At 41.6% G+C, this 24,160-nt stretch overlaps 1 protein-coding gene across 1 annotated transcript in view; it reads right to left on the bottom strand.

Moving 5' to 3' along the window:
* Nucleotides 1-23,891, bottom strand: part of LOC126394411 (mucin-5B-like) — a 24,553-nt gene extending 662 nt beyond the window's left edge. Inside the window, exons 1-29 of the mRNA XM_050051220.1 lie at nt 23,804-23,891; nt 19,365-19,626; nt 16,944-17,058; nt 16,664-16,754; nt 16,470-16,576; nt 14,475-14,703; nt 14,084-14,209; nt 13,876-13,993; nt 12,912-13,050; nt 12,651-12,761; nt 11,512-11,581; nt 9,929-10,066; nt 9,607-9,771; nt 9,429-9,523; nt 9,219-9,345; nt 6,774-7,029; nt 6,466-6,518; nt 4,778-4,881; nt 4,475-4,626; nt 4,217-4,355; nt 3,723-3,833; nt 3,171-3,350; nt 2,816-3,055; nt 2,418-2,574; nt 1,884-2,012; nt 1,468-1,618; nt 1,318-1,361; nt 1,033-1,227; nt 811-934 (exon numbers count right to left, since the gene is read on the bottom strand). Of these exons, the coding sequence (XP_049907177.1) occupies nt 811-934; nt 1,033-1,227; nt 1,318-1,361; nt 1,468-1,618; nt 1,884-2,012; nt 2,418-2,574; nt 2,816-3,055; nt 3,171-3,350; nt 3,723-3,833; nt 4,217-4,355; nt 4,475-4,626; nt 4,778-4,881; nt 6,466-6,518; nt 6,774-7,029; nt 9,219-9,345; nt 9,429-9,523; nt 9,607-9,771; nt 9,929-10,066; nt 11,512-11,581; nt 12,651-12,761; nt 12,912-13,050; nt 13,876-13,993; nt 14,084-14,209; nt 14,475-14,703; nt 16,470-16,576; nt 16,664-16,754; nt 16,944-17,058; nt 19,365-19,626; nt 23,804-23,891 (4,016 nt within the window). The remainder of the gene's footprint in view (nt 1-810; nt 935-1,032; nt 1,228-1,317; nt 1,362-1,467; nt 1,619-1,883; nt 2,013-2,417; nt 2,575-2,815; nt 3,056-3,170; nt 3,351-3,722; nt 3,834-4,216; nt 4,356-4,474; nt 4,627-4,777; nt 4,882-6,465; nt 6,519-6,773; nt 7,030-9,218; nt 9,346-9,428; nt 9,524-9,606; nt 9,772-9,928; nt 10,067-11,511; nt 11,582-12,650; nt 12,762-12,911; nt 13,051-13,875; nt 13,994-14,083; nt 14,210-14,474; nt 14,704-16,469; nt 16,577-16,663; nt 16,755-16,943; nt 17,059-19,364; nt 19,627-23,803) is intronic.
* Nucleotides 23,892-24,160: the final 269 nt, after the last annotated feature.

Raw genomic sequence — 24,160 nt, 5'->3', positions numbered from 1 at the left:
GTCGTGGTAGAAGGTGTGGTGGTTGTGGTAGTTGTGGGTGGTGGAGTTGTAGTTGTTTCAGTTGTGGTAGAAGGTGTAGTGGTTGTGGTAGTCTTTGGTGGCGTAGTTGTCGTTTCAGTTGTGGTGGTTGTGGTAGTTGTTGGTGACGTAGTTGTCGTTTCAGTTGTGGTAGAAGGTGTGGTGGTTGTAGTAGAAGGTGGTGTAGTAGGTTTTGATGTTGTGCTACATGGCACTGTCTTGCAACACTTTACCCGTATTTCATAATTTAGACATATGGGGGGATACTGTAAGCTGTTCCTACAGAGGAATCCTACTTTGTTGTTACATGTCACTTTTTGGTCCAAGGTTGTTAGGGGAACCCCAGGATAGTGCACACCCTGGCATTCCACTTCCACTGGATTCTCACAGATTTTATATCCTTTCTGGATGATATGTGCGATGGTTTCATTGTCACCGCCTTCAGGACCATACTCAGGGTAGTCAGAACTAATCCAGTTTGACCAGTAGCATGATTTTTCCTGACAATGTGGTTCGGTAACATGTTTGGTTGTTGTAGGCGTTGGGGGTTTGGTGGTTGAACTTGGAGGTAGCGTAGAAGGAGGTTTTGTTTGACATGCACCATCGTCACAACACATAACTCTGATTTTATAGTTGAAGCACAAGGCCAGTGGTCCTGATTGGTTCTGATTTCTGCATGTCAGCCCACTAGCCAGACTACATTCCACTACTTGTCCAACATCATTAATGGGGATTTTCGGGTATTTCTCAGCTCTGCATTCAATCTGGACTGGCTTGTCACATATCTTGTACCCTGCCTCTTTAATTTTTTCGAAGGTTTCACTGTCTCCTCCTTGAGGTCCCAGTGTGGGGAAGCTGGTATCATACCATTGCGACCATTGACAAGGGTTACATGTGACTGGGCGTGTGGGTGGCTCTGTGGACAAACATGATAAAGATGTTAGTCATGTGGTAAATGTCACATTATACAACTAAATATGTCTTCAGTTTCCAAAATGAATATCCTGCACATACTTGGTGTGGTTGTTGTAAAAACAAAGGTGGTTGGAGGGCTGGTAGGTGTCGTGGGTACTGGGCATGGGTATGACCTCTTGTCAATGGTACCATTCTTCCCGCACACTGCTATGATGCAGTTACCGTGTCCATCTGTTGTGTTATAGATGGTGCTGCCAGTGGGATATCTGTTTCCATGATATGTGCAAGTACAGGCTGTAATGAGAGGACGAAGTATAGTTAACGTATTAACCTAACAGAAGTATGTATTTTTACAACCCACAATTTCTCAGAATTTTGGCATACCTTGGGCATCGTAATGGCACTGGATGTTCATTGAGCCGCAAATACTTCAAGACAGAAAACATGAAATATAGTGTCACTGTAAGATTTGAAATTGTCACACAGTTACAGTATAGAACCTTGATTGGCTCATGTGATATGTACGAGACCTACCATGCCTGACAGTTTTCGGTGGTTGGTACTTTTTCATTATTTTTGTAGTGTTTCCTCTCTTTATCGTAGCAGCCACATTGGTCCTTTACAACACATGTCATTGTGTCCTCATCAAAGTATGGCTGAGCAGGGGGACATTTTGGATAGCAACCTAATTGAAAAACAAACGGCTGTTTACACAGAGCAAGAAATGGGTTCTTACTTGTTGACATTATTGCCAAACAATAGGTACCATCAGAGTTTTTTGTGTGTTCACCTGACATTGTGATTGAATGAGTGATATTAAGCAAATTTTTAAACACTATTAAAAAAATTACAGTAACAAAAAGACAATCGATGTGTTCAATCTAAAATCTTTAATCTTGAATTTGATTTGATTGGAGGTCTTATCAAGTTCTAAAAACCTCATCTTGTACCTTCTAGAGGAGGCATCAGTGAGGAGCAGCTGCCTGATGGGTTTCTGCAGGTTTTCATACACGGAGATCCACATGGCATGTAGTGCCATTCACATTCACCCGGAGGATTGTAGTAATCACAGAAGAGAGCTGGAAAAGATAATAATACTCACAGTATTTAGTATAGACACATACCAGACTGGGATATTCAGAGAGCATACTGATGATTTTAGACATTTATTGTAGTTCTCTGATCTGGAAATGATTCAGCGGCATTTAAAATTTAAACTTTAAAAGGCAGAGGGCAGAAATATAGCTGTTACTGATGACAAATGTTTATAATTCATAAATTACTGATACAGATTTTATGTTATAGTGATGTTACAGTACTGATAGGTGCTTCAGCTAAAAGAATTGGTATTTTTTTCTTGCTATGCAACTCTGATACTCTCGTCTCTCCCTTTGTCATAAAAATAAGTTTAGCCCAGGTGAACTGCATGAATCGTATGCTTATTGTAGCTTTTAAACAAGTTATGTTACATCTTGGTTACTCACGACAGATCTTTGGGGTTCTCCATCGTACACAGATGCCAGCTTGATTACAGGCTTCAGCATAAGCAGCCACAGCAGTGCAGAAACACTCACAGTCTCCACCAGTGTCACAAGCACAGGAGTCAAACGCACAGGCATCGTAGTATGGAGCAGGATCCACCTAGAGGTGAGGATGATGACACACTAATAATGAGACTCCACAACACAAAACGCTGTATGGAGGAAAGGCACTGCTGCATTTCCACTTCTGGTTCTCTACATCGAAGAGGAAAATAATGTTTCTTTGACTCCACTACATTTATCTGACAGCTAGAGTTAAAATTAAGATTTTAATACAGAACATGATGCCTTCAAATTGACCTTTTGGCCTGAAGGCGCAATGGGAAAGCTCATCAACCTACAATGGAGTGGCAGGCAGAGAAGACGTCACTCTGTATGATGCCGCAGTGCTTCTGGGCCCACGCCTGTCTGTATGGGTTGGCTGTGCAGGGGCCGCTGATGCTCTTAGCGTCGGGGCAGCTCGGTAAATCCTTCCAGCTGTTTCCAAACACCAGGGGGTTGACCACCACAGCATGGCACCTTGTGGTGAAGTCATTATTTGCATTGCCGTCGTAGTTGCCACACAGCCCACACACACGACCCTGAGAAAGTAAAGCTCCTTATTATCATGTTGGTCAATTTAACAATGTTGTCCGAAGAAAAATTAACTGTAGCCACATTAAAGCCAAAACTGTCTCGAACATATTGCAGGGTTACCTTGTATTTCGAGCTGAGCTTGATGAACAAGCTGGTCTTCCTGTCCCACATGAGAATGAGTCCATTGTTGGCTTCAACCACCAGGTAGATGCCCATAGTGCTGAAACGGAACGGAGCTGTCTCTTCATTTCCGCTTGAAATCACCTGATAGCTTCCCTCTGTTAGAATCAGCTCTGCACTCTAAATAATAAAAGAAAATGCGACATTATGAGCTTTCCCAGCCACTACTTTTCACTAAATCAGGAAAAGCGGTAGGTGGCGCTAATTCTCCAGGTGCCTGCAGAAAAAGAGGACGCAACAATTTGGCGCAATTAAAAGAGCACCAGTCAAATAGCAAACGAAGAAAAACAATGGTTTCTATTGCACTTAGTCGCATTTATCTTTTATTGATGCACCAACTTTTTGCTGTATTTCAAGATTCTTTTAGGTGTTTGCACTGAGTTTTAAGGCTGGCTGTTGGTACTCAATATCTTTAAGGTATTGACCAAACGAAGCAATAAGCAGTGACAATGCAATTGTTTTTTGACTTTTTTATATTGACTTTTTTTTTACCCCCAGAAAGATCTTGATGGTTTTGGAGCAGGTGGTTCCTGTGGTTCCACACGGGACGTTCTCAGTGATCACTCTGAATGTTCCATTACTCTCAGCGCTGCCACAGTAGTCCTGAGGAAGACACACACACACACAAACACACACACAAGCTAATCATCAATATTAGTAGCTCCGCTTGACGTTTGACCAAGCAGCAATCAAGTCGGCTAAAAAAATGAAGCCAACAAAGAAGTGCCAAAGACTGCAGTTCCTCTAATGTCCACTTGAGGCTGGCTTCAGACGCAAGTCAGTCCCCATAGACCTTCATGTTAAAATGCCCGAACTTTACAGCAGGAATAAACATGTTTACAGCCTGGTACAAAAACGGTTTTTGTCTCCATAGCTAATTTCAGTTGAGGTTTACTCTTTTAATATTACCTTGTCCACAAAGAAAGTTCAGACTTTCATTATTGACAACATGAATAACATCACTCTGCTTTTGTGTGCATTCATACCTGAGTGAGAATGTATTCACAGGTGCCATCGAAGGTGAAGCGCTTCTGATCAAAAGTCATGTAGTGTCCGGCACCGTAGACAGAGCAGGTTCCATCACACTGGTTGGTGGTGCACTCCCACTTAATGCCTTTACAGGTGCTGTTAACAGATACAGAGTAGATGACATCAGGTTTATAACGGAAGACTTGCCTGTCTGTCTGTACGTGTCAGTCGCAGATGGAGGTGTCAGTATTTCACTCCACATGTGATTCACCTACCAGGTGTTGCAGTCCACCTTGGTGGTCTCTCCATGCTGGTACGAGATGCCGTTGTGAACACAGAAACAGGCCTCTGGCTTGATGCAGCCTCCTTTACCATCAGACACCAAGTCCGAGGGACACATACAGCCGGAGACGCACCCTGTGGTCACCTGGAGAAGAGAGCCAACATACAATCCACAGTCATATGTTTCATTTCTGCAACATCAGAGCTCAGATTATCCAAATATTTGACCTAGATATAAACTAATAATCAGTATTTGCTGGTAAACATTGTGTTATGTTGGGGAACAGGTGACTCACACAGGTCATGTCTAATGTGTTGCAGCTCTTTTCACACTCAGTTCCTTTTGCACCTGGGCCCTGAGCAGAGCAGTTGTAGTACACCATGGGAGCAACGCAGGCTGCTGGGAAAAGACATCTGAAATTACTTCACAGTACATCTGTTAGCTTCCATGTTGGCCTCCACACGGGGCGACTGACATCTACTATATGTAATACACTGTCTATGGTATTACCTCATAAAACCCCAGTTCAAAAGATCATCCCTTTAATCAATGAACATCAGAACAGAGAGGAGTTTATTTATATCTAAGATGTAACATAAATGTTGTCAAACGGCCTGAGAATCACAGTCGCAGATACGATTTGCAGAACAAACACTCTGTAGTTTACACCTGTAACATCATGTTTAAATGATGCTAATGAGTCAGCAGCTCTTTTGCATTTTTCTCTTCGCTTCCTGTTCCAGGCACATTCTCCACCTCCAGAGGACCCTATTTACTGTAACCTTAGGTAAACATCCCCACGGCAGTTGGAAACACCACAGCTGTTGGAGGCTAAAGGCAGAAACATGCAGACAAACTGGTGGTCTCAGGTAAAAAAAAAAAAAAAGTCCTAGGATAATCAGTCTGTGATTAATGAAGGCTATCTAGCAGAATTTCAGGAGCAGGACCACACCTCAACGTCACCTTCTGCATAAATAATCCCCTAACCCACCCCTCCTGTTTCACTCTCGCATTCTCCGCCCCTCCCTCTATCCCGTTCTGCACTTTCTCTCTCTTCTTCTACTCTACGTAAGGCCCTGAGGGAGTTCAGCATGCACAGGCGCTATGGCTGATCCCCTGTCACCCACCTACAGTGCAATCATGGGATCCCTTCCCAGACGACTTAAAACCCATTCTCACCTGGACCCATCAAACTCTAATGACATGATGCCACATGATGGCTGGGTGGGCCATGACTCACATGTAACCTTGATGACTCTTTAGGGGTTCACACAGCGTTTAAAGCCTGCAACTCTACACCAGTCCGTTAGAACTGAAGAAGCCTCTTGGATGAGAGGCAAAACGTCTTCAAGAAACTCAAGCAAGTCCAGTTGCCTACGATATAGCACTTAAGATTACCATGACCTGGATGACTGAGAATCTTCACCAACATCCCCTGTCAAAGCTTCCTTACAACGCATTTGGCAAAGCAGATGAACTACATGCAGGTTACCCTCCAACATAAGTCATGTTAAACCCCACCTTGCTATTAAATGTCTAGGAAAAGCAAGAATAAACATGTTCTGAATTTGTCACACCACAAAAACGCATGTCACAAACCACCCAGCAAAATTGCGGATTATGTTGAGTAACCAGGTCGTGATTTCTGGAAAGAGACATTAGTGCTGAGTCTCACAAGGTATATTTTTTGGCGCTTTGATCACCACAAGCTGAGCGCCATCTAGTTCTGTAACAGCAGAGAGAAGGCAGACATCTTTACGGCTGATATCTCCAACACTCTGCAACTCACACCAAAACAATCCGGCTGATAAACAGCACTACAGGTCAGAGGAACAATATGTCTTTTTGATTTTGGAGTGAACTGTCAAACCAGTTTTCCCCACTGCTCCCAGTCTGAGTCCAGTTTAAGTTAATACAGTACTACTAGGAGGAAAGTAGTAACTCCCTTTAGGCTGCTTGTTATCAGGTGATTCTGTAACTTACATGGCTGTTCAACAATCTCTCCAATGCATTTGAGTTTGCCCCCCTTACAGGTGCTGGTGGAGAAAAAAACCAACAACAACATGTTAATTTAAATATATAACCATGCAGCATGTGATACATAATACATATAAGTCAAAGAGTCAGTCATTTAAACACAGGTACTACAACAAGTCTGTTATTTATGATCAGTTTAGAAACACACACAATGTTAGCTCTTCATTTATGTGTTAATATAATAAAGACTCATTATAACACACTGAATTACACACACATCACATGCAATAACACACTAAAACTCATTTTCATACCACATGAGCCCGTCCTTGCTGACGACCTGTCCAGGAGGCACCACAGAGCCTTTGTCATAACAGGGACAAGCTTTAGCAGGGACACACTTCCCGGAGTCGTCCAGATAGGTTTCCTCTGCGCAGACACAGCCATCAATGGGCGGGAAGGAGAAGTGGCAGCTGAGATGTTCGGAGCTGATGCAACGGCAGGTCTGACTGCTGGATGTGATGTTGTAGGAGTAGACCATGCTGCTGGGGCAGGAGCTGGCGTATTTCCCTGAGGAGGTCACACCACAGAATCAGTGGAACACTGAGCACTGCAAGACGCCACATGAAGAGTTAGCTGACCTGCCAGTACGTCACCACGGCCTTTTCAAGACTGCAAAGTTCTGATAATGAAGATCCATTGGGTATGAAGTTGTGAATTTGTCAGTGGGGGAGTGAGGGAATGTCTTTAAATTTGGCAATCAATCAATCAATTGAGTCAAGTCCAATTTAAATGTCTTTAGATTTGACAGAAACTCCCACTTGCACTTAACAACAAACTGATCATAATTTTGACAAAACTTTACACAAATTTCCAAAAGGATATAGTGATTAGTAAGTTCAAAGGATATGTATAGCTGTGATCAGTTGCTGCCATCATCACAAATTGATGTCGCAAGGAAGAGACGCAAGTGAGGGAAACATGGACGTGAGATCAAGTATTGAGATGAACCCCTTGTTATTCTCCTCTCTGCCTTCTCAGCAGGGTGGCACAACAACAAAGAGGTCCTGGATATGAACCCAGAGAGGATGACGAAGCACGAAGCTCATCAAATGTGTCCCCCACCCTGAGTCTCAGCCCCTGGGTTCACAAATGCCCCAGCTTCTCCTCAACCTCCATCATACTATCAAACTTGGCCCTCACTCAATTTTTCCCTCCTCCTCTAGTCATCCAAAATAACACTACTTTTATATGGTAAATATGGCAGACATATGTGGAGCTGTATCATCTGGTATAGAACATGCCCATTACTGCCTATATAAAATAAAATTGAAAAAAATAGCTAAATATGCAAAATCCATGTTTGCATTCATGTGAAATTTGATGCAGATCAGCAGTGGCACAAAAATAAGGGATCCTAAAATATGATCAGTCATCTGTGGTCTGCTGCTGCCCTCCAGTGGAGCGCAGCATGTCTGCACAAGACACTTTTTTCCCCCCATGTTTGGCTCTTTGAGAGCAAAATAATTCATGTATTCTTTTTGAAATGCACAGTGTGTGTGTGACAGAAGTGTTTCTGTTTTAGCTGTGGGGCTATTCACAGCAGCCTCTTCAGCCTGACTGATGGAAACCTTACATCACATATATGACAGGTGGTTTACAAGCTTTGAAGTCAGTTGTAAATATTTCTATATAATATATCTATATTTTTGTTGGATTATTTATTATTCATGTTATTAATCATGGTCTATTATTCATATTCATCCTCTCATAAATAAGACTTTCTAATAACCATCTTTAAGAAATTGTAAATTGATATTGAAATTAAGGGGTTGATACTCAATTTTTTTTGGCAGAGAGTCCACAAACCCCCAGTTTCATATGTGTACCTCAGTAGCGATGGCTAATCTTGAGTCTTCACAGTAAGGTTAGCTATTGATTCCAAATCCAAAAAAGAAAATGTCTCGGAGATAAATAGTGCGTGGACAGATTTGTTTGCTTCCAAAATAATCATAAATATCTCAATACAGAGTCGCTACTTTGTTGTAAAACATTATTGAATGCTAATTTAGACCTATTAGAAATGTTTACACGCTAATTTAGATTTAATAGGCTGTGTTGCCATTACCATAAGATACAAATATATATTGTGGCTTCAGACAGATTTTTTCTTTAAAAAATTTGGCCAAAAATTGATAGTAAAGGTTGCTAACCCCTGACTCAGGGTGCTTTCACACTTGGTCCTTTTCAGCCCTCTAAGCGGACTCAGAGCAGTGACTCAGAATTTTTTTGGGGCTTATGTGAACACTCCAAAATAAGTCACACCCCTCCGAAGCGAGCCGAACTCAGACCACCTCTGGAGGTGGACACAGAGGAGTAGTTTGTCTCCAGATGTGGAATGTAGAATACATCAAACAGCAACAGTCTACACAGAAACACTAAGGTCCAGTTTTAAGTTCATCTGAAAGCGAGGGGTTTCATCAGTGTACTGCAGTGCCACGTCAAAGTAAAAATAAAACTACATCAATATATATATATTTTATATATATGGGTTACAGTATGAACAGAAAGCGAAAGTCCTCCTTTAAATGAGCTGAATGTGAACACAAAAGGAACTGAGTCCCTTTTCTGTTGGTCCACTTGAAGAGGACTGAGTTTGGTTTGTTTAAAAGGGACTAAATGTGAAAACACTCTTAGTTAATGCTGTCGAGGATTCAAATTCACATGTTTAACTCTCTTCTGTTTCACTCTCCACTCACCACAGATGACCTTCCTCCAGCCGCTGATCTGGATCCCTGCAGCTGCACAGGCATGGATGTATGAGGACACCGCAGCACACATGCAGTCCTCACTTTTCTCACAGTTACAGCTGTCGTACATGCAGTTCTGTAAGGAGACACAATGTGCAGTGTGAGGTCACAACAGGTACAGCCCAGGGAAACATTAAAAAAAAAAGCTGTGAGACGTACCTCACTGTACGAGTCGGGGCTGATCTCTGAGTGACAGGAGGCAAACACCCCCTGAGGGTCACTCAGCATGGAGCACCAGTGCTTGGCGTATTTCTCTGTCAGTGACAAACAAGCACCAACATCAGTCATCGTGAGGAACCCACAGTGATGACGGAGAATCCAAATGAGTCAGACCTACCGTTATCCAGACTGAGGCTGCAGGGGTTCTCAAAGTTGCTCTTCACATCTGGGCAACTGGCATGAGTCTTCCAGCTGTTGACAAATCCAGTTGCTGTGGCATCTGGAACACCGCTGAGCTTCAGGAAGTCGTCGGCTTGGTTGCTGTTGAAGTTCCCACACAGACCTGCAGGCGGACAGACGGCCTCATGGTAAGCAGCATGTCACAATCCTTTTTAGCATTTTTGCACTCGTGGTTATAGAGTACAGTGTCTTATAACCAAAATGAGCATATTTAGACTTTTCAGTCCAAGAGCACGTAGACGGAGTCTTAGTGCACATACCACAGGTCTTGGCCTTGTATTCACTGGTCACTGTGATGTAGAGCTGCATGATTGGCTGCAGCTGCACCTCCAACAGAACTCCAACAGACGTCTGCACCAGCAGGTAGAAAGAGGACGCTCTGAAGGCGGAGATCCCAGCTAGGGTTTGAGAGAAAGGTTGTCAAATGAGTGGAACAGAGGATAAAGAATTAAATGTTAAGTGTCATCCTATCGAGGCCAGGGACAAATTAAATGAAGCGGATCCACAGTAAAGATGTTGGGGACATTGAAGTAGAAACTGGATGTTTATCAGAATCAGCTTCTGTAGAGGTTGGTAAATGATGTTCATAAAGTGTGATACCACTGTGGTTGGCTGTTGATTTCAGTGCCTGAGAATACTAACAGTGTGTGAATCTCTCTGTGCCGTTTCCATTTTTTTAAATAAATATATTTTTTTCAAGATAGGCCTACCCAAGGAGGATCCTTTTGAGGTTGAGCATGCTAAAATGACCCAAGGAGGATCCTTTTGAGGTTGAGCATGCTAAAATGTATCCTAACCTGGCAGTGATTGAATGTTTTCACCATCCAGTGAAAGAGACGTCTCCTTTGCTGGATTTGGAATTCAAGAACGGAGAAGCCAGCTGTGTGTTTAATCACGGGTGTGACTTTGACTTAGACATACTGACGGGTAACTGGTTATTTCTGGTACTGAGCTTTAAGGGTATTTGTGGGTGTGGGTTTTTAAAAATGGACCCATGCAGGACTCTGGTACATTGCTCAGCTTCTGTGTTGGTACTCCTGCCTGCTTCTCCAAACTTGGGGCGTGCCAACCGCCATCTACTGAGCTACTGTATTTAATACACTGACGAGATGTACCTGATACAACCACACTTCAAAAAATCCAGACTATCCCTTTAACTCTACTGTTGAGCTGTGAGGTCGTGACCTCTTATGGACACAAGATGTCGCCATGCACTCCTTTTCATCAGCCAGCAGTAAAATTCAGGAGGAGAGTGTGACACATAAAACACACACTTACACACTATTCCCTCACACAATGGCCGACCAGTAGGTGTTGCTAGTGCAACGACAAGGACATTGACCCTCACTTATTTCACATCCATAGCCACAGGCAGAGATACTGATACAGATCTAAACATCTCAGCTCCTCAAATACCCTCAGCTATGTTTCAAACTGGTTTGAATTCATCGTCAGCCACTGCAGGTGTGTGTGTGACCTGAGAGCCAACAGGATTTCTATAATGAGGCAAAGCACAGTGGCTCCAACCACATGATATTAATTAACTATGTAATATGGAAACCAGCTTTATGAATGTGCAGGAGGACAAATTTAAGGCAGTGTTCTACATGCTGATAGAGTAGAGGAAGAGATCATCATGGTTTAAGCATGACTGTGAAATATTTAGGAACTGAGGATCCTAACAGGAAGTGAAGTGAGATGTTTATCGACTCCTCAGTCAGTCAGCTAAACTGTTTGTAGAAAACTTTACACAGAAAAATATGCAGCATCTTATAATTTAGGCACATAGTGTATTTTTTTCTACATGTCAGAGGTGAATACAGTAGAGTGGAGTGTGTCTTACCAGCGGAGAAGGGTAACTGGGCGAAGATGCCGTTCACAAAAACCTTTCCGTTGGGATGGATTGTGATCACCTTAAACAAAAGGAGACTGGATGTTATTACTGCAGTCTGATGTGTTTAATGATAGAAAATCAACTAGTTCTGCAACAATGCATACATGCACACTTTGAGAAAAAAATTGCCAAAAAAAGTGGACACTATGATGGACTCAGACTAGTTCCAAGACTGCAAGATGATTTAACTCAGCCCAGCTGCCATAAGAAAACGTTAGCATTGCATGTTTCTGCAAACGTTTCATGTGTAGCATGTCAACATTTCTAAAGTGACGTAGTTTATGAGCTGACTTTGTCATCAACGGGTGTGGCTGATGGTAAATGGCGTGACACATGGTGAGACACCTGCCAAGCTGCAGACCACTGTTCAAGACCAACAAACAACGACACCGGTTGTTTTTGGACCCTTTATAATGTTTCTGCCTGTTTGCGGCACCAAACCTGGGTGATTTCCACTAACTGGTCCCAGCTTTACCAGCAGCTTTAGTGCCAGCAAATGTGGGTGTTTAAAGCCAAAACATGATCTTTTCCTAACCATTAAAATCGTGCCTAAACTCAACTACACATTAATCACAGCGGTGTTGATAAATTTAAAGTTTCAGTCACTACAAAATAATGTACAAATTTAACCTGTGGTTTGCAGAAACATACAATACATACAACTTTTTTACTGGCAATTAAGTTGTTAAACTGCATATTGAAATAAATATAGGAAAAAAGCATAGAAATAGTAAGAAAACACATTCAACAAACTACAACTCAGTTTGTTCTTTGGAAAATTATGATTTAAAATTATTTAAAGGCTAGAAAAAACTGTTAGAATTATGCTTTCCTCGTTTCCTTCAAACAGTAATACAAATAATGTTTAAGGCTTTGAAAGGGAAAATGTCTTAATAAAGTTCATTATTTATGTTATAATATTGTATTTGGAATTAGGATCATCCATAAAACATATTTTATCTTTAATGATTATCTTCTTAAAACACTGAAACTATAATTTATGATTTTCTCCTAGTAAAAAACGTCAAATAAATAGTGTTGTGTGTGTGTGGGTCTGTGTGTGTCTGCCTGTTGTGTATTGTACTCACATTAACCCCTCCAGACAAACCCAAAGTCACAGTCTTGAGGCAGGTTTCACTTTCAGTCAGTCCACACTGCACCAGTTCTCCCTGCACCACAAACTGGGATCCACTGCAGTCCTAAACATACCAACACAAAACCATTCAGCCACTGCTGAACTAAAGCCATGAACCTGCAGATAGCAGTGTTCAGGGTTTAAAATACCAGAAGAAGAAGTGACAGTGGATATATCAGCCTGTTTTATAAACATATATGATGATGTGTGTTACCTTTGCCAGGACGTAGGAACAGTCCCCATGGAAGGTGTAGAATTTTCCATCGAAGGTGTTGACGTGAGCTCCTCCCTCCACGGCGCAGCTTCCGGGACAGCTTTCCTCTGTACACTTCCACTGGCCGCTCTCACACACACTGTCAGCACACACACAATTTGCTTTCTCAATAATGCTGTTGTGGCAATGTAATCACTGCTTGAATCATGTTCAGAGGCAATGTTTCTTTCAAGTAAGAAACGTTACATTCATGTACCACACAGGCTTTGCAAGAAGGATGCCAGGCACACAAAGTGCAGGACTGTGACACCAGAACCAAAAGCACTTGGTTAATTTTGGGGAAAGGTAATCAAAAATAATTGAGAAGGGTGTACCACAAGGATCTATTTTAGGGCCTTTACTTTTCTCTGTTTTCTTAGTAATGGTCTTCCAAAAAATGTGTTCTAGTTGTTTTATTCAGTTATATGCAGATGACACTGTTATATACACATCTAATTCAAAGCAGTCAGGGTCACAGTTTTCTCTCCCTAAATTACAATTTTATATTAACGATGCTGTTGGGTGATCGATATCTCAATTATCACATTTGCTGAGTTAGTTTTTAATTTAACTGGTCTCTACTCAATAATGTAGATATATTTAAACATTTGGTACTTTGGATTGATTCAGATTTAGGTCTTATACTGATTTTGTTTGAAATAAAAGAAATGCAAATCTTGTTCAAATCAGTAGAACAAATAATTGTTTCACTCTCAGGCAAGAAAACAAATTGTCTTACACTTTTAATTCACATTATTGATTATTGTCATATCATGTATCAGAACACCAAGGAAAGGAGTTCGGGTCTTCCTGAGGTATCTTCCATTTTCTCCTCTGTATTTCTTTTACTTTGCTTAGTACTTTGACATAATGTTAATTTATCTTCCTTGAACATACAGACAGAATAACATACTGTATTTCATACCATTTTTTGCAGTTACTGGAGTAGGACTCCCCTGGTCCATAGATCCTGCTGTTGTAGCTGCAGGAACACTTGCTCAGTGGGACACAACCCGTTCCGCCCAAGTCATCCAGCACGGTGCCTGGAAATAATCAAGTGTTACTGCACTGAAACACATGGTGTGAATGTTTGTGCGTGTGTGTGTTTATGTGTGTGTGTCAGTGTGCTGTACCTGCAGGGCAGAAGCATCCGTCGATACAGTGGTTGTCACAGGTGTGGCTGGCCTCTGGGTTGGAGCAGGTATCAGCACAAGGACTCCCACACTCTCTGTACTCCATTTGGTGAGAACACGATTTCCCTGTGAGTACAGCAGTTGTTTTCACCATTTGACGTACGTAACCCTCTGATTTACATTCAAGACATTAATTCACATACACTTAACTAATAATACTATATCCTGTATCTGATTTTTTCCCCCCTAATTTGGCCTCTTCCTTGATTTCTTAAATCCTGAGTGTGATTTTCAGTCATGGCCAGACACATTTTGTCTGGACAAAAGCCAAGACAGGGCCTGCAACCTCTCCTACCAATGGAATATTCAGTTGTCCAATGAGAATACTCACAGCAGAGCTCCTTGGTTCTCCAGTTGAGGGGTCTGCCACCAGCATGGCTGCACTGTCTGGAGAACTCTGACACAGTGTGACACAGGCAGAGGGGCTCGACCGGTTCTACGCCACTGCTGCCACAGTGACAGAGGTCAGAAATACAGGCGGTTGTGAAGGAGGAGACGTCCAGCACACTGTGACAGCTGTTGAAGGCCGGCGATGTAAGGATCTGCTCACACAGAGGTTTCTGCAGGACACACACACAGACACACACAGAGACAGACACACAGACAGACAGACAGACAGACAGGAATGAAACCAGAGAAGAGAAAGACAGGAAGTAAGCACACTGAGTTATTTAGTGAAACCAAGTGAACTTTGAATTATTTAAGGTACGCTGTTACGTTGCCACGTAATGTTAATGTTAAGCACATGACTTCACGTTAAGTATGTAACGTGACCATGGCCAACCATGATTCTTTTCCTGAACCTAGCCTATGTTATCATGTCATCAACCCTAACCCTAACACATAATGTTAAGTGTGAAATGTGACAACGCTCAACCACATTTCTTTTCATAAACCTAACTTATGTACCATTACGTGAAGTAGGTAACTTCATGTTAAGTACATAGCGTGACGATGCCCATCAATGATTCTTTCCCTAAACCTAGCCTACGCAACTGTACTTTAGGAATGCAACATGACAACACCCAAACATGATTCTTTCCGTATACCTAACCTACGTAACTTTACTTTTCTAAACCTAATTAATGTAAGTTTATGTGAAGTATACAACATGATGATGCCAAAACATGATTCTTTTCCTACACCTAGCCTACATTGTCTCGTCATCACTTAATGATAATTACGTAATGTGACAACGCCCAACCACCTTTTTTTTCCTCATAAATCTAACTTACATAACATGACGTGAAGTACGTAACTTCACATTTAGTATGTAACGTGATGATACCCATCAATAATTCTTTTCCTAAACCTAACCTACGCAACTTTACGTTAGGTATGCAACATGACAACACCCAAACATGATTCTTTCCCTAAACCTAACCAATGTAAGTTTATGTTAAGTACATAATACAATAATGCCATACGGTGATTCCTCTCATAACCCTAACCTACGTTGTCACGTCATTACATAACACTAAGTAGATAATGTAACAATACCCGACCATGTTTCCTTTCTTAACTTACATAACATGACGTGAGGTACGTAACTTCACGTTAAGTACGAGTGGTACGACGCCCAACCATGATTCTTTCCCTAAACCTAGCCTACGTAACTTCACGTTAAGTACGAGTGGTACGACGCCCAACCATGATTCTTTCCCTAAACCTAGCCTACGTAACTTTACGTTAAGTATATAACGTGATGATGCCAAACTGTGATACATTTCCTGACCCTAACCTACGTTGTCACATCATCACATAATGTTAACTACATAATTTGACAACGTCCAACCACGTTTCCTTGCGTAACTTACATAACATGACGTGAAGTACATGTATATAACTTCACGTTAAGTATGAGTGGTACGACACCCAACCATGATTCTTTCCCTAAACCTAGCCTACGTAACTTTACGTTAAGTATATAACGTGATGATGCCAAACTGTGATACATTTCCTGACCCTAACCTACGTTGTTACATCATCACATAATGTTAAGTACATAATTTGACAACGCCCAACCATGTTTCTTTTCATAAACCTAACTTACATAACATTACGTTAAGTGCGTAACATAACGTTGAGTATATGACATGACAACACCCAACCATGATTATTTTCCTAAACCTAAACGACGTAACTTTACGTTGTCAAACCTAACCAAACCATTGGGGGGCTAATTCATAAGATATCCCACAAACTCTGGTATGAGGATACGTGCATGTTTTAATAATAATAATAATAATAATAATAATAATGATACAGTATTGTGTCAAACAGTTATATTCCATTCTGATTTCCATGTAACTGGATGAAGCCTCACCATGTTGTTGCAGGTCATCGTTGATTCCTGTGTGAAGTCAGAGCAGCTTTCAGTCGGACCATCCATTTTCCAGAAGTTAGCAAAATCCTGGGGGGAAATCTTCACACCTGTTTAGACGATATCAAAGAAACAGCTCAGTTCTGTGGCTGTGCTGACACTGTCGGACTGACTCGTTAAAGTGGGTCAAAGTGTACCGTGGCTGAAGAACTCATTGTAGAGCTGGACCCCATTAAAGTCTCCGCAAAGACCACAGGTTTGGTTCTTGTACTTCACATCTAGCTCCACCTGTGAGGACAAAACCATCACCTTGAACAGGAGCTAGTTCTTTTTCAGTTGTAAGCTAACTCTGTTTTTACTCTACAGACTACCAGTGATATATGTTATGAATATATGTTTTACCTTAACTCAAAACTTTGACAGTATTTATATACAATAATGGTCATAACAGGCTTTTCTATGCAGCCACAGTCCTACCAGAAAAGAGTCTTCCATATTCCAGATGGCAACTAATCCCAGCTTCGCTTTGATTTTGATGTAGGTGGGAGTTTTCTCGATGAGCATTCCTGCTTTACTGAATGGTAGGATGGCTCTGCAACAACAACAAAAAGAGGTCACATTAGTTTACTTTTATTCCTAGAGCCATCCTATGAGGGAAGGTGTGAAAGCACAGGGTGACAATAGATGTAGTGCTGTGAGAAAATGAATTAATCTGTTTGAACAACTCTTTTTATTTTACAAAGGAACTCAAATGGTTTGATACATTTACTTGTATCAGCTCAAAGGAATCAATACTGTGGAAAGAATCAGTCCGCCCATCACTATATAGAAAGATTGTCAAGATCAGGTTGTGTAAAGCATCATGAAACAAAGCATAAAACATTAGCATAGAACCAACACTGGTCAGAGAATCTCCACAAATAGATTTCTAAGGTAATCTAAACCATTCCATTAACACTTTTTTATCACATATTCACCATTACCTCAGTGACCTCTTAATTTCTGTGTGTTGATAGAAAGCAAGGAAGTTGCTGAACATGAACTGCAATAGGCCTTATAAAGTGGTGGTGCTGCAAGAATTGTCATTCTCCCTTTAGACTTAATAAATATGGTCTATTTTTATGCAACAAAAGACAAAACTACAGGTGTTGAGCGTGTTCACAGAACTCTGAATTAAGTCTTTCTAACTCAGAATGTCAGATTATCCCGTTCTAAAGTGAGGTCTTGCTCATAACTAACTTCACTAGTAGTTTAACACTAATCAGACCCAACAGAATCCCTACTCTAAAGTTGCCTCCTCTTCCTCACACTTGGTAAATCCATTGAAGCAACTTCTGCATTCAACAACTTCTGCCTCACCACTGCTAATTCCTCTCTGCATTCCTCCCCACACATCCGCAACCTCAGAGTTATTCTCGACAGCAACCTCTCTTTTGAAAAACATGTCAGTCACATTACCAGTACTGCCTTCTTCCACCCAAAAGACATAGCTCGTCTCCGTCCATCACTCTCCCTCTCTGCTGCCAAAACTCATCCGTGCCTTCATCACATCCAGAATTGACTGTAACAGCATTCTTTATGGTTCATCATCCAAAGTCCTAAATAAACTCTAATACATTCAGAACTATGCTGCCCGTCTGCTCATCCATTAAACCTGGTTATACCTTTAAAAAGACGGAGGTGTATTAACATGCTCAGGTTTTATTCCCATTCAGTGGTAGAAGAACAAAGTTGGCACAGATAGAAACATTCCCTCTATTAATGGACCACTTCATAGGTTTTCAAACATATCTTTTAAAATGCACTGTCTTATCACTTAAGTGGCTTTTAAGTGTTTTTAAGGGAGAATGACAACCACTTTATAAGGCCCATACTGAGCAAAGCATAATAAGATTGTAGTTCATGCTCAACAACGTCAGTAAGCAGCAATGAGGAGGTTATTGAGGTAAAACTCTCACTTAATGGCCTAGTTGTTGCAGAATGGTCATGCAGAATAAGGCATTATTAAGTACTTTAGATGACTAAAGAACCAATACACTACTAATATGCATGCTAATAAGCAACTAGTTGTAAATATGTGTTACCAAGATATTTTAAGTGCCATTCATTCCGAAGCAAAACATTATGCGGCAGAGTAAGGTCCTGATCACACAGAAAGCGTTTCAGCAGCTGGAGGCAGCTTTTTGTAGTTGTTTTAATGAGAATGAAACTTATTGCTCGCTGTTTTTGCATTGCAACGCGCCCTGCGTTTCTGTGCTCTAGGCACCGGTCGTTTTTGCTGGCGCGTTCTGAACTAGTTAAAAAAAATAAATCAGCTCAGAGCAGAAAAGTGCCCCACTTTATCTCTTTTTTCCTCATCTTTTTTCCCATTGTCCAGTCAGATGATTTGAGAGGCGAAGGGTCTTCTGTGGTGGTCACAGCAACATGTTACAGTTGTTAAAAAATATACCAGAGCTACCCAGAGCTATACAGCCCGATGATAGACAGCAGGTTGTCAAACTGCCCCTGAGTCATCCTGAAATATGCCTGTAAACGTCCATGATGGAGGAGAAGCTCCTGGACCAACTGGTGGTACTCCCCATGACCCAGCCTCTTTTTTAGGGTCTCATGTACCCACACAGATCTCTGTTTATCTGCTGACAGCCTCTCACCCTCAACCAGAGCTACAGACAGTACCCTCTGCCTCAACATGTCAGCAACTAGATTCTACTTACTGTCAGATAACTACTATAAATAAATGGTAGACTGATTATAAGAAAAGTTTAGAATAAGGAGGTGATGGGATGGTTGCCTGGCAACAATAAAAAGGCCCAGCATGCGTTCAATTTAAAAAAGAAGGCAGTGCGGCACGCGTGTGATCAAGGCCTAAAGGGTTTGAGGTTTTTAGAGTTAACTTACGTTTCACCATCAACGACCACTGAGCCATCAGAGAGCTCCACCACCGACCCCTCCAGCTTCATGATGATGTTTTTGATGATGCGATGGCCGTCGGCCTCCTCGCTTCTGATCTGGATGTTGAAGTCCTTGTAGCTGCTCCTGCATGAGGAGGTCAGGACGTAGTTGCAGGTTGAGCGCAGCTGGAAAACGTCTCCATCGAAGGTCTTGTAGTGGTAGTTGCCCCACGTACTGCAAACCTGGCCGTTGTGGATGGGACTCACTCCTACAAAAACAAGTCAGACATGATGCATCAACATATTTCACACAAGTCTTTACCCACAGGAATGAATTCTGCCACATTGTCTAGTTTACAGTGAGTACCAACAACCAGTGAGCTCACCTGTTATTTTTTCAGGCATCTGGGATTTGGAGAACGTGTTCACAGCAGACTTTGCCTCTGTTGGAAGAAGTCAGAGTTATTTGTCAAGTAATCAACAATCAAATTACATTAACACACAATGAGGCTGAAGCACATGGGTAAACATTTGAGCTGTTAATAGTCCCATTTGTTGTATTTGTCAAACTGCCTAATGGAATGAAATGTGTGTACCGCTGTGCCAAGCAGCTCCGATGGCTGACAGGGCCAGCCATAGCAGCCACTTGTTAGCCATAGCCATTTGCTTCTCCGCAGGAACTCTGAGGAGGATGGGGGGGGGGCCAGCTCTTTATAGCGGGGGGCGAGGTCTTAATGTGGCAGGTGAAGGAGTGGCAGTCCCATAGCTTGACATGGTGATTCATGGCTGCTGGCTGTGCTGGTTCACTCCCAGTTAAAGTACTGATATGGAGGGCGAGGTTACAGAGCATGCAAACAGATGTTCACCTCTCATCTGTGATGGAAACAAACCAGCACCTGAAGGCCACAGTGTATTAATGTGGAATCCATGTCCACTGTGATGGCCAAACTAACATGATGTTTACAACCCCAGTTCCAAAAAAGTTGGGATGCTGTGTCAAATCTTTTTAGACCTACATTTAATCGAATACAGTACATAGACACCAGTGTTGTGCTAGTTACTGAAAAACAGTAACTAGTTACCGTTACTAGTTACTTCATTAAAAAGTAACTCAGTTAAGAACTGAATTACTTAAACCAAAAAGTAATGCATTATTGAGAAAAGTAACTTTTTAGCAGTGTAGTTTTTCTAAGCCACAAAGAAGACAACGTTGCTAAGAAGGATCATGTTTTGGGAAACTCAGCCCTGCAGCCCAACATTTCCAAACTATATTGGCTCGTAGCTACATCGCCCAAGTGACAGCAGATGAAGTTTAACCAAGGGACTGTTAGACTACAACTTGACAAAACAATTGAACGGTATAGGAAAGGCAGGCAGCTAAACGTTTTACAACTACGGTACTTGGATACAAATATGGAAAATGAGCTAAAAGCTTCCTCGGGATAACAATGGATATCACGTCACTGGATGTAACGTTAATGGGTCTAAAAATCTTCAGAAGCGCTACCGCTTAATGTAACGTTACAGCACTGTGGTGAGGCCAGCAGGTCGACAGTGACTTGGTGAGAGACATGTTTCATGTTTGGTAAGAATTGTTCATATACCTCTATCTGACTTGACTATCTTTTATTGTTCAGGGCTAAAATGTTTTAGTGAAAGGGAATTTCAGTTTGTGAACAAATACTGCATGCTGCACGCCGTTTTAAAACCTGGCCAAAAATAATGGAGTAACACACCGTTTGGTAACGGTAACTGAATTTAAAAACTAACGCGTTATAGTATTAGTTACTGACAAAACTAACGGCGTTACTGTAACGCATTACTAATAACGCGTTACTGGCCAACACTGATATACACAATATTTAATGTTCAAACTGATAAACTTTTATTGTTTGCTAAATATGCACTTACTCTGAATTTGATACCTGCAACGTGTTCCAAAAAAGTTGGGACAGGAGCAGCAAAAGACTGGGGACGTTGTGGAGTGCTCATTGTGCTCAAACATTTCACAGGTAAACTGGATAACTGGTAGCAAATGATGGTATCATTAATAGGTATGAAAGGGCTTTCCCCAAAACTCAGTTGTTCACATGCAGTGATGGTCCATTTGTGACAAACTGTGTGAGTTAACAGTCCAACAGTTTGACAACAATGTTTCTCAATGCACAATTGCAAATAATTCAGGGATTTTACCATCTACAGCCCATAATATCATCAAAAGATTCAGAGAATCTGCAGAAATCTCTGCGGGAAGCCAAAAATCAACATTGACATCTTGTGACCTTTGACCCCTCAGACTGCACTGTATTAAAAACCAACATGCGTATTTAAAGGATATTACTACATGGGCTCGGGAACACTTTGGAAAACCATTGTCAGTAAACTCGTTCATCGCTGCATCTACAAATGTAAGTTTAGACTCTACCCTGCAAAGAGAAAGCCAGATATCAACAACATCCAGAAACACCACCGAGTTCTCTGGGCTGGAGCTCATCTGAGATGGACAGACACAAAGTGGAAAAGTGCGCTGTGGTCTGACAAGTCCATAATGGACGTCGTGTCCTCCAGGCTAATGAGGAAAAGGACCATCCAGATATGGACAATATGAATGTTGCTGCAAAGAAGCTACGTATTCTAAAATGTGGATCCTTTAAACACATCTTCAACCCCGCAGCACAGAAGATCTCTACAGTCAGCACAGTTTCGACCAAGATTAGTGTCACCAATTATGATGTTGGCCAGAAGTGTCTCTGTAGAACAGGGTGTGTCTCAGAGGTAGAGTGGGTTGTCCACTATCAGAAGATCAGTGATTCGTTCCCCAGCTCCTCCAGTCCACATGTTAAAGTATGATTGGGCAAGATACTGAACCCCAAATGGCTCCCGATGGCTGCTCCATCGCTTACTGAGTAGCAGGTGGCACCATGTTTGGTAGCCTCAGCCACCAGTGTGTGACTGTGACTTAGTGTAAAAGCGCTTTGGGTGGCAAGTAATAGGAAACAAGCAAGTCCTCGTTTCCTATTATGTTTTTAGTCACCATAATGCACCACCTGACCTGGCATCTCGGGAATCTTTTATGCAAGGCAGATGTGCTGAAGTGTGTGGAGTGTGGAGGATGCCGCAGTGTTGAGCCGCCGTGAATTGATTAATCTTACGCACGGTTGTGAGGTGTGCAGCGGCAGATCTCACAGCACACTGTTTATAAACCAGTTTACCAGTTTAATTTCAGGAAATGTTTAGTTGTTAAGCCATTTCTCATAAGTATAGACATTCACTGTATATCCACTTTTCTATATGTGGCTGCTGCTGGCTTGAGTCTTGACTCTCTCGTTATCAATAACTTGCAATGCTGAGATAAATGTTTAAAGTCCAAAAAAAGTAATTTATTACAAACAGGTCAATAAAACAGGTTTCAAAATTCAAAATAACTTGTAAACAAACGAAATATTCAGTATTACACATTTTCTTTGGTTACTTTTCTTTCAAACATTTTTTAAAGTTATGACCTCACTGCCGGTAAAAAAACGAAAAAAACAAACGGTTTGCTCCTGCAGCCAGCCAGAGACGAAGGATCCATTCCACACACCTGAGCCAGATGAAAAAGAGGGAGACAAGGAGAGAGATCGAGTTTCTGTCTTTGATGAATGAAGCCTTATTGTTTTGCTGCTATTAAACAATGAGAGACATGTTTTCTCCCTTTACTTAATAGCATAAATATTCACACTACTGCGCACAGGGAGACAGAGACCTGCTCTGCTCTAGACACACTCAGCACCTTGGACAGCATGGCGCACCTGACTGTTGACGATGTGTACATGTTAATTTGATTTCAGTCATTTTGTTTTAAATCTGGACATGTGCAGGTGGACTCAGCCAGTGCTAAGAAAGGTCCTATGTCTGCCTGTTGGAGAGATAGAGAGAAGATTAAAGCGTCAAATTGCAGTAAAAGATGNATTGTCCCCCCCAACTATGAAATGGGATTTTCGCCCCTGCCTCTGTGTCCTATTTGAGAGATAACTTCATAAATAAGATGGCGGTTGGACTAAATCCATAACATTTTAGTTTCCCAATTAGAAGATCATGATCCATGACATCAAATGCTGCACTAAAATCCAGTAATACTGCACCAGTCATCTTAGAATTATCCATCTCCTTAAACCAGTTATCTGTCATTTCTGTAAGGGCAGAACAAGTGGAGTAGTTACGTCTATAAGCATGTTGAGATCTTGTATTCAAACCATTACAGTCAAAGTAATCCTGTATTTGTGAGTGGACTATTCTCTTCATCAGTTTACTGAGTACTGGAAGAATGGCGATGGGTCTGCTGTTCTTCCCGGTAAGTGCTAGTCTGCCATCTTTAGGTCATGGAATTATTTTGCTTTCTTTCCAAATGGTGGGATATATACCCTGCATGCATCAAACAGCTATTTAATATGTGACATATGGGACCATAGATATAGTCAGCTGCCAGACCAAGCACCTTACTATCTAGCATGTCAGAACCCACTGAGCTGTGTTCAGGAAGGGCCTTCAACATCTTCCTTACCTCCCTCTCATCCACACTATTGAACTGAAAAATGCAGCTCTTACTAAGCATTATGTTATTTCTTGGAATCCATATTGCCCATGTTCTGCCTTAATACAGTGACCTTGTTTATAAAGAAATCATTAAAATAATTGGCTATATCAAATGGTTTAGTTATAATCCTGCCCTCCAATTCCACAAAAGAACCTCCACCAGTTGCCTTTCTCCCCATTATTTCATTTAGAGTTCTCCAGAGCTCTCTCCCATCTTGCTTTACAACA

This window comes from Epinephelus moara, chromosome 1 (genome assembly GCF_006386435.1).
Source record: "Epinephelus moara isolate mb chromosome 1, YSFRI_EMoa_1.0, whole genome shotgun sequence".
Lineage (NCBI taxonomy): Eukaryota > Metazoa > Chordata > Actinopteri > Perciformes > Serranidae > Epinephelus > Epinephelus moara.
Note: the sequence above shows the minus strand (reverse complement) of the source record. Positions and strands in the feature narration are given on the sequence as shown.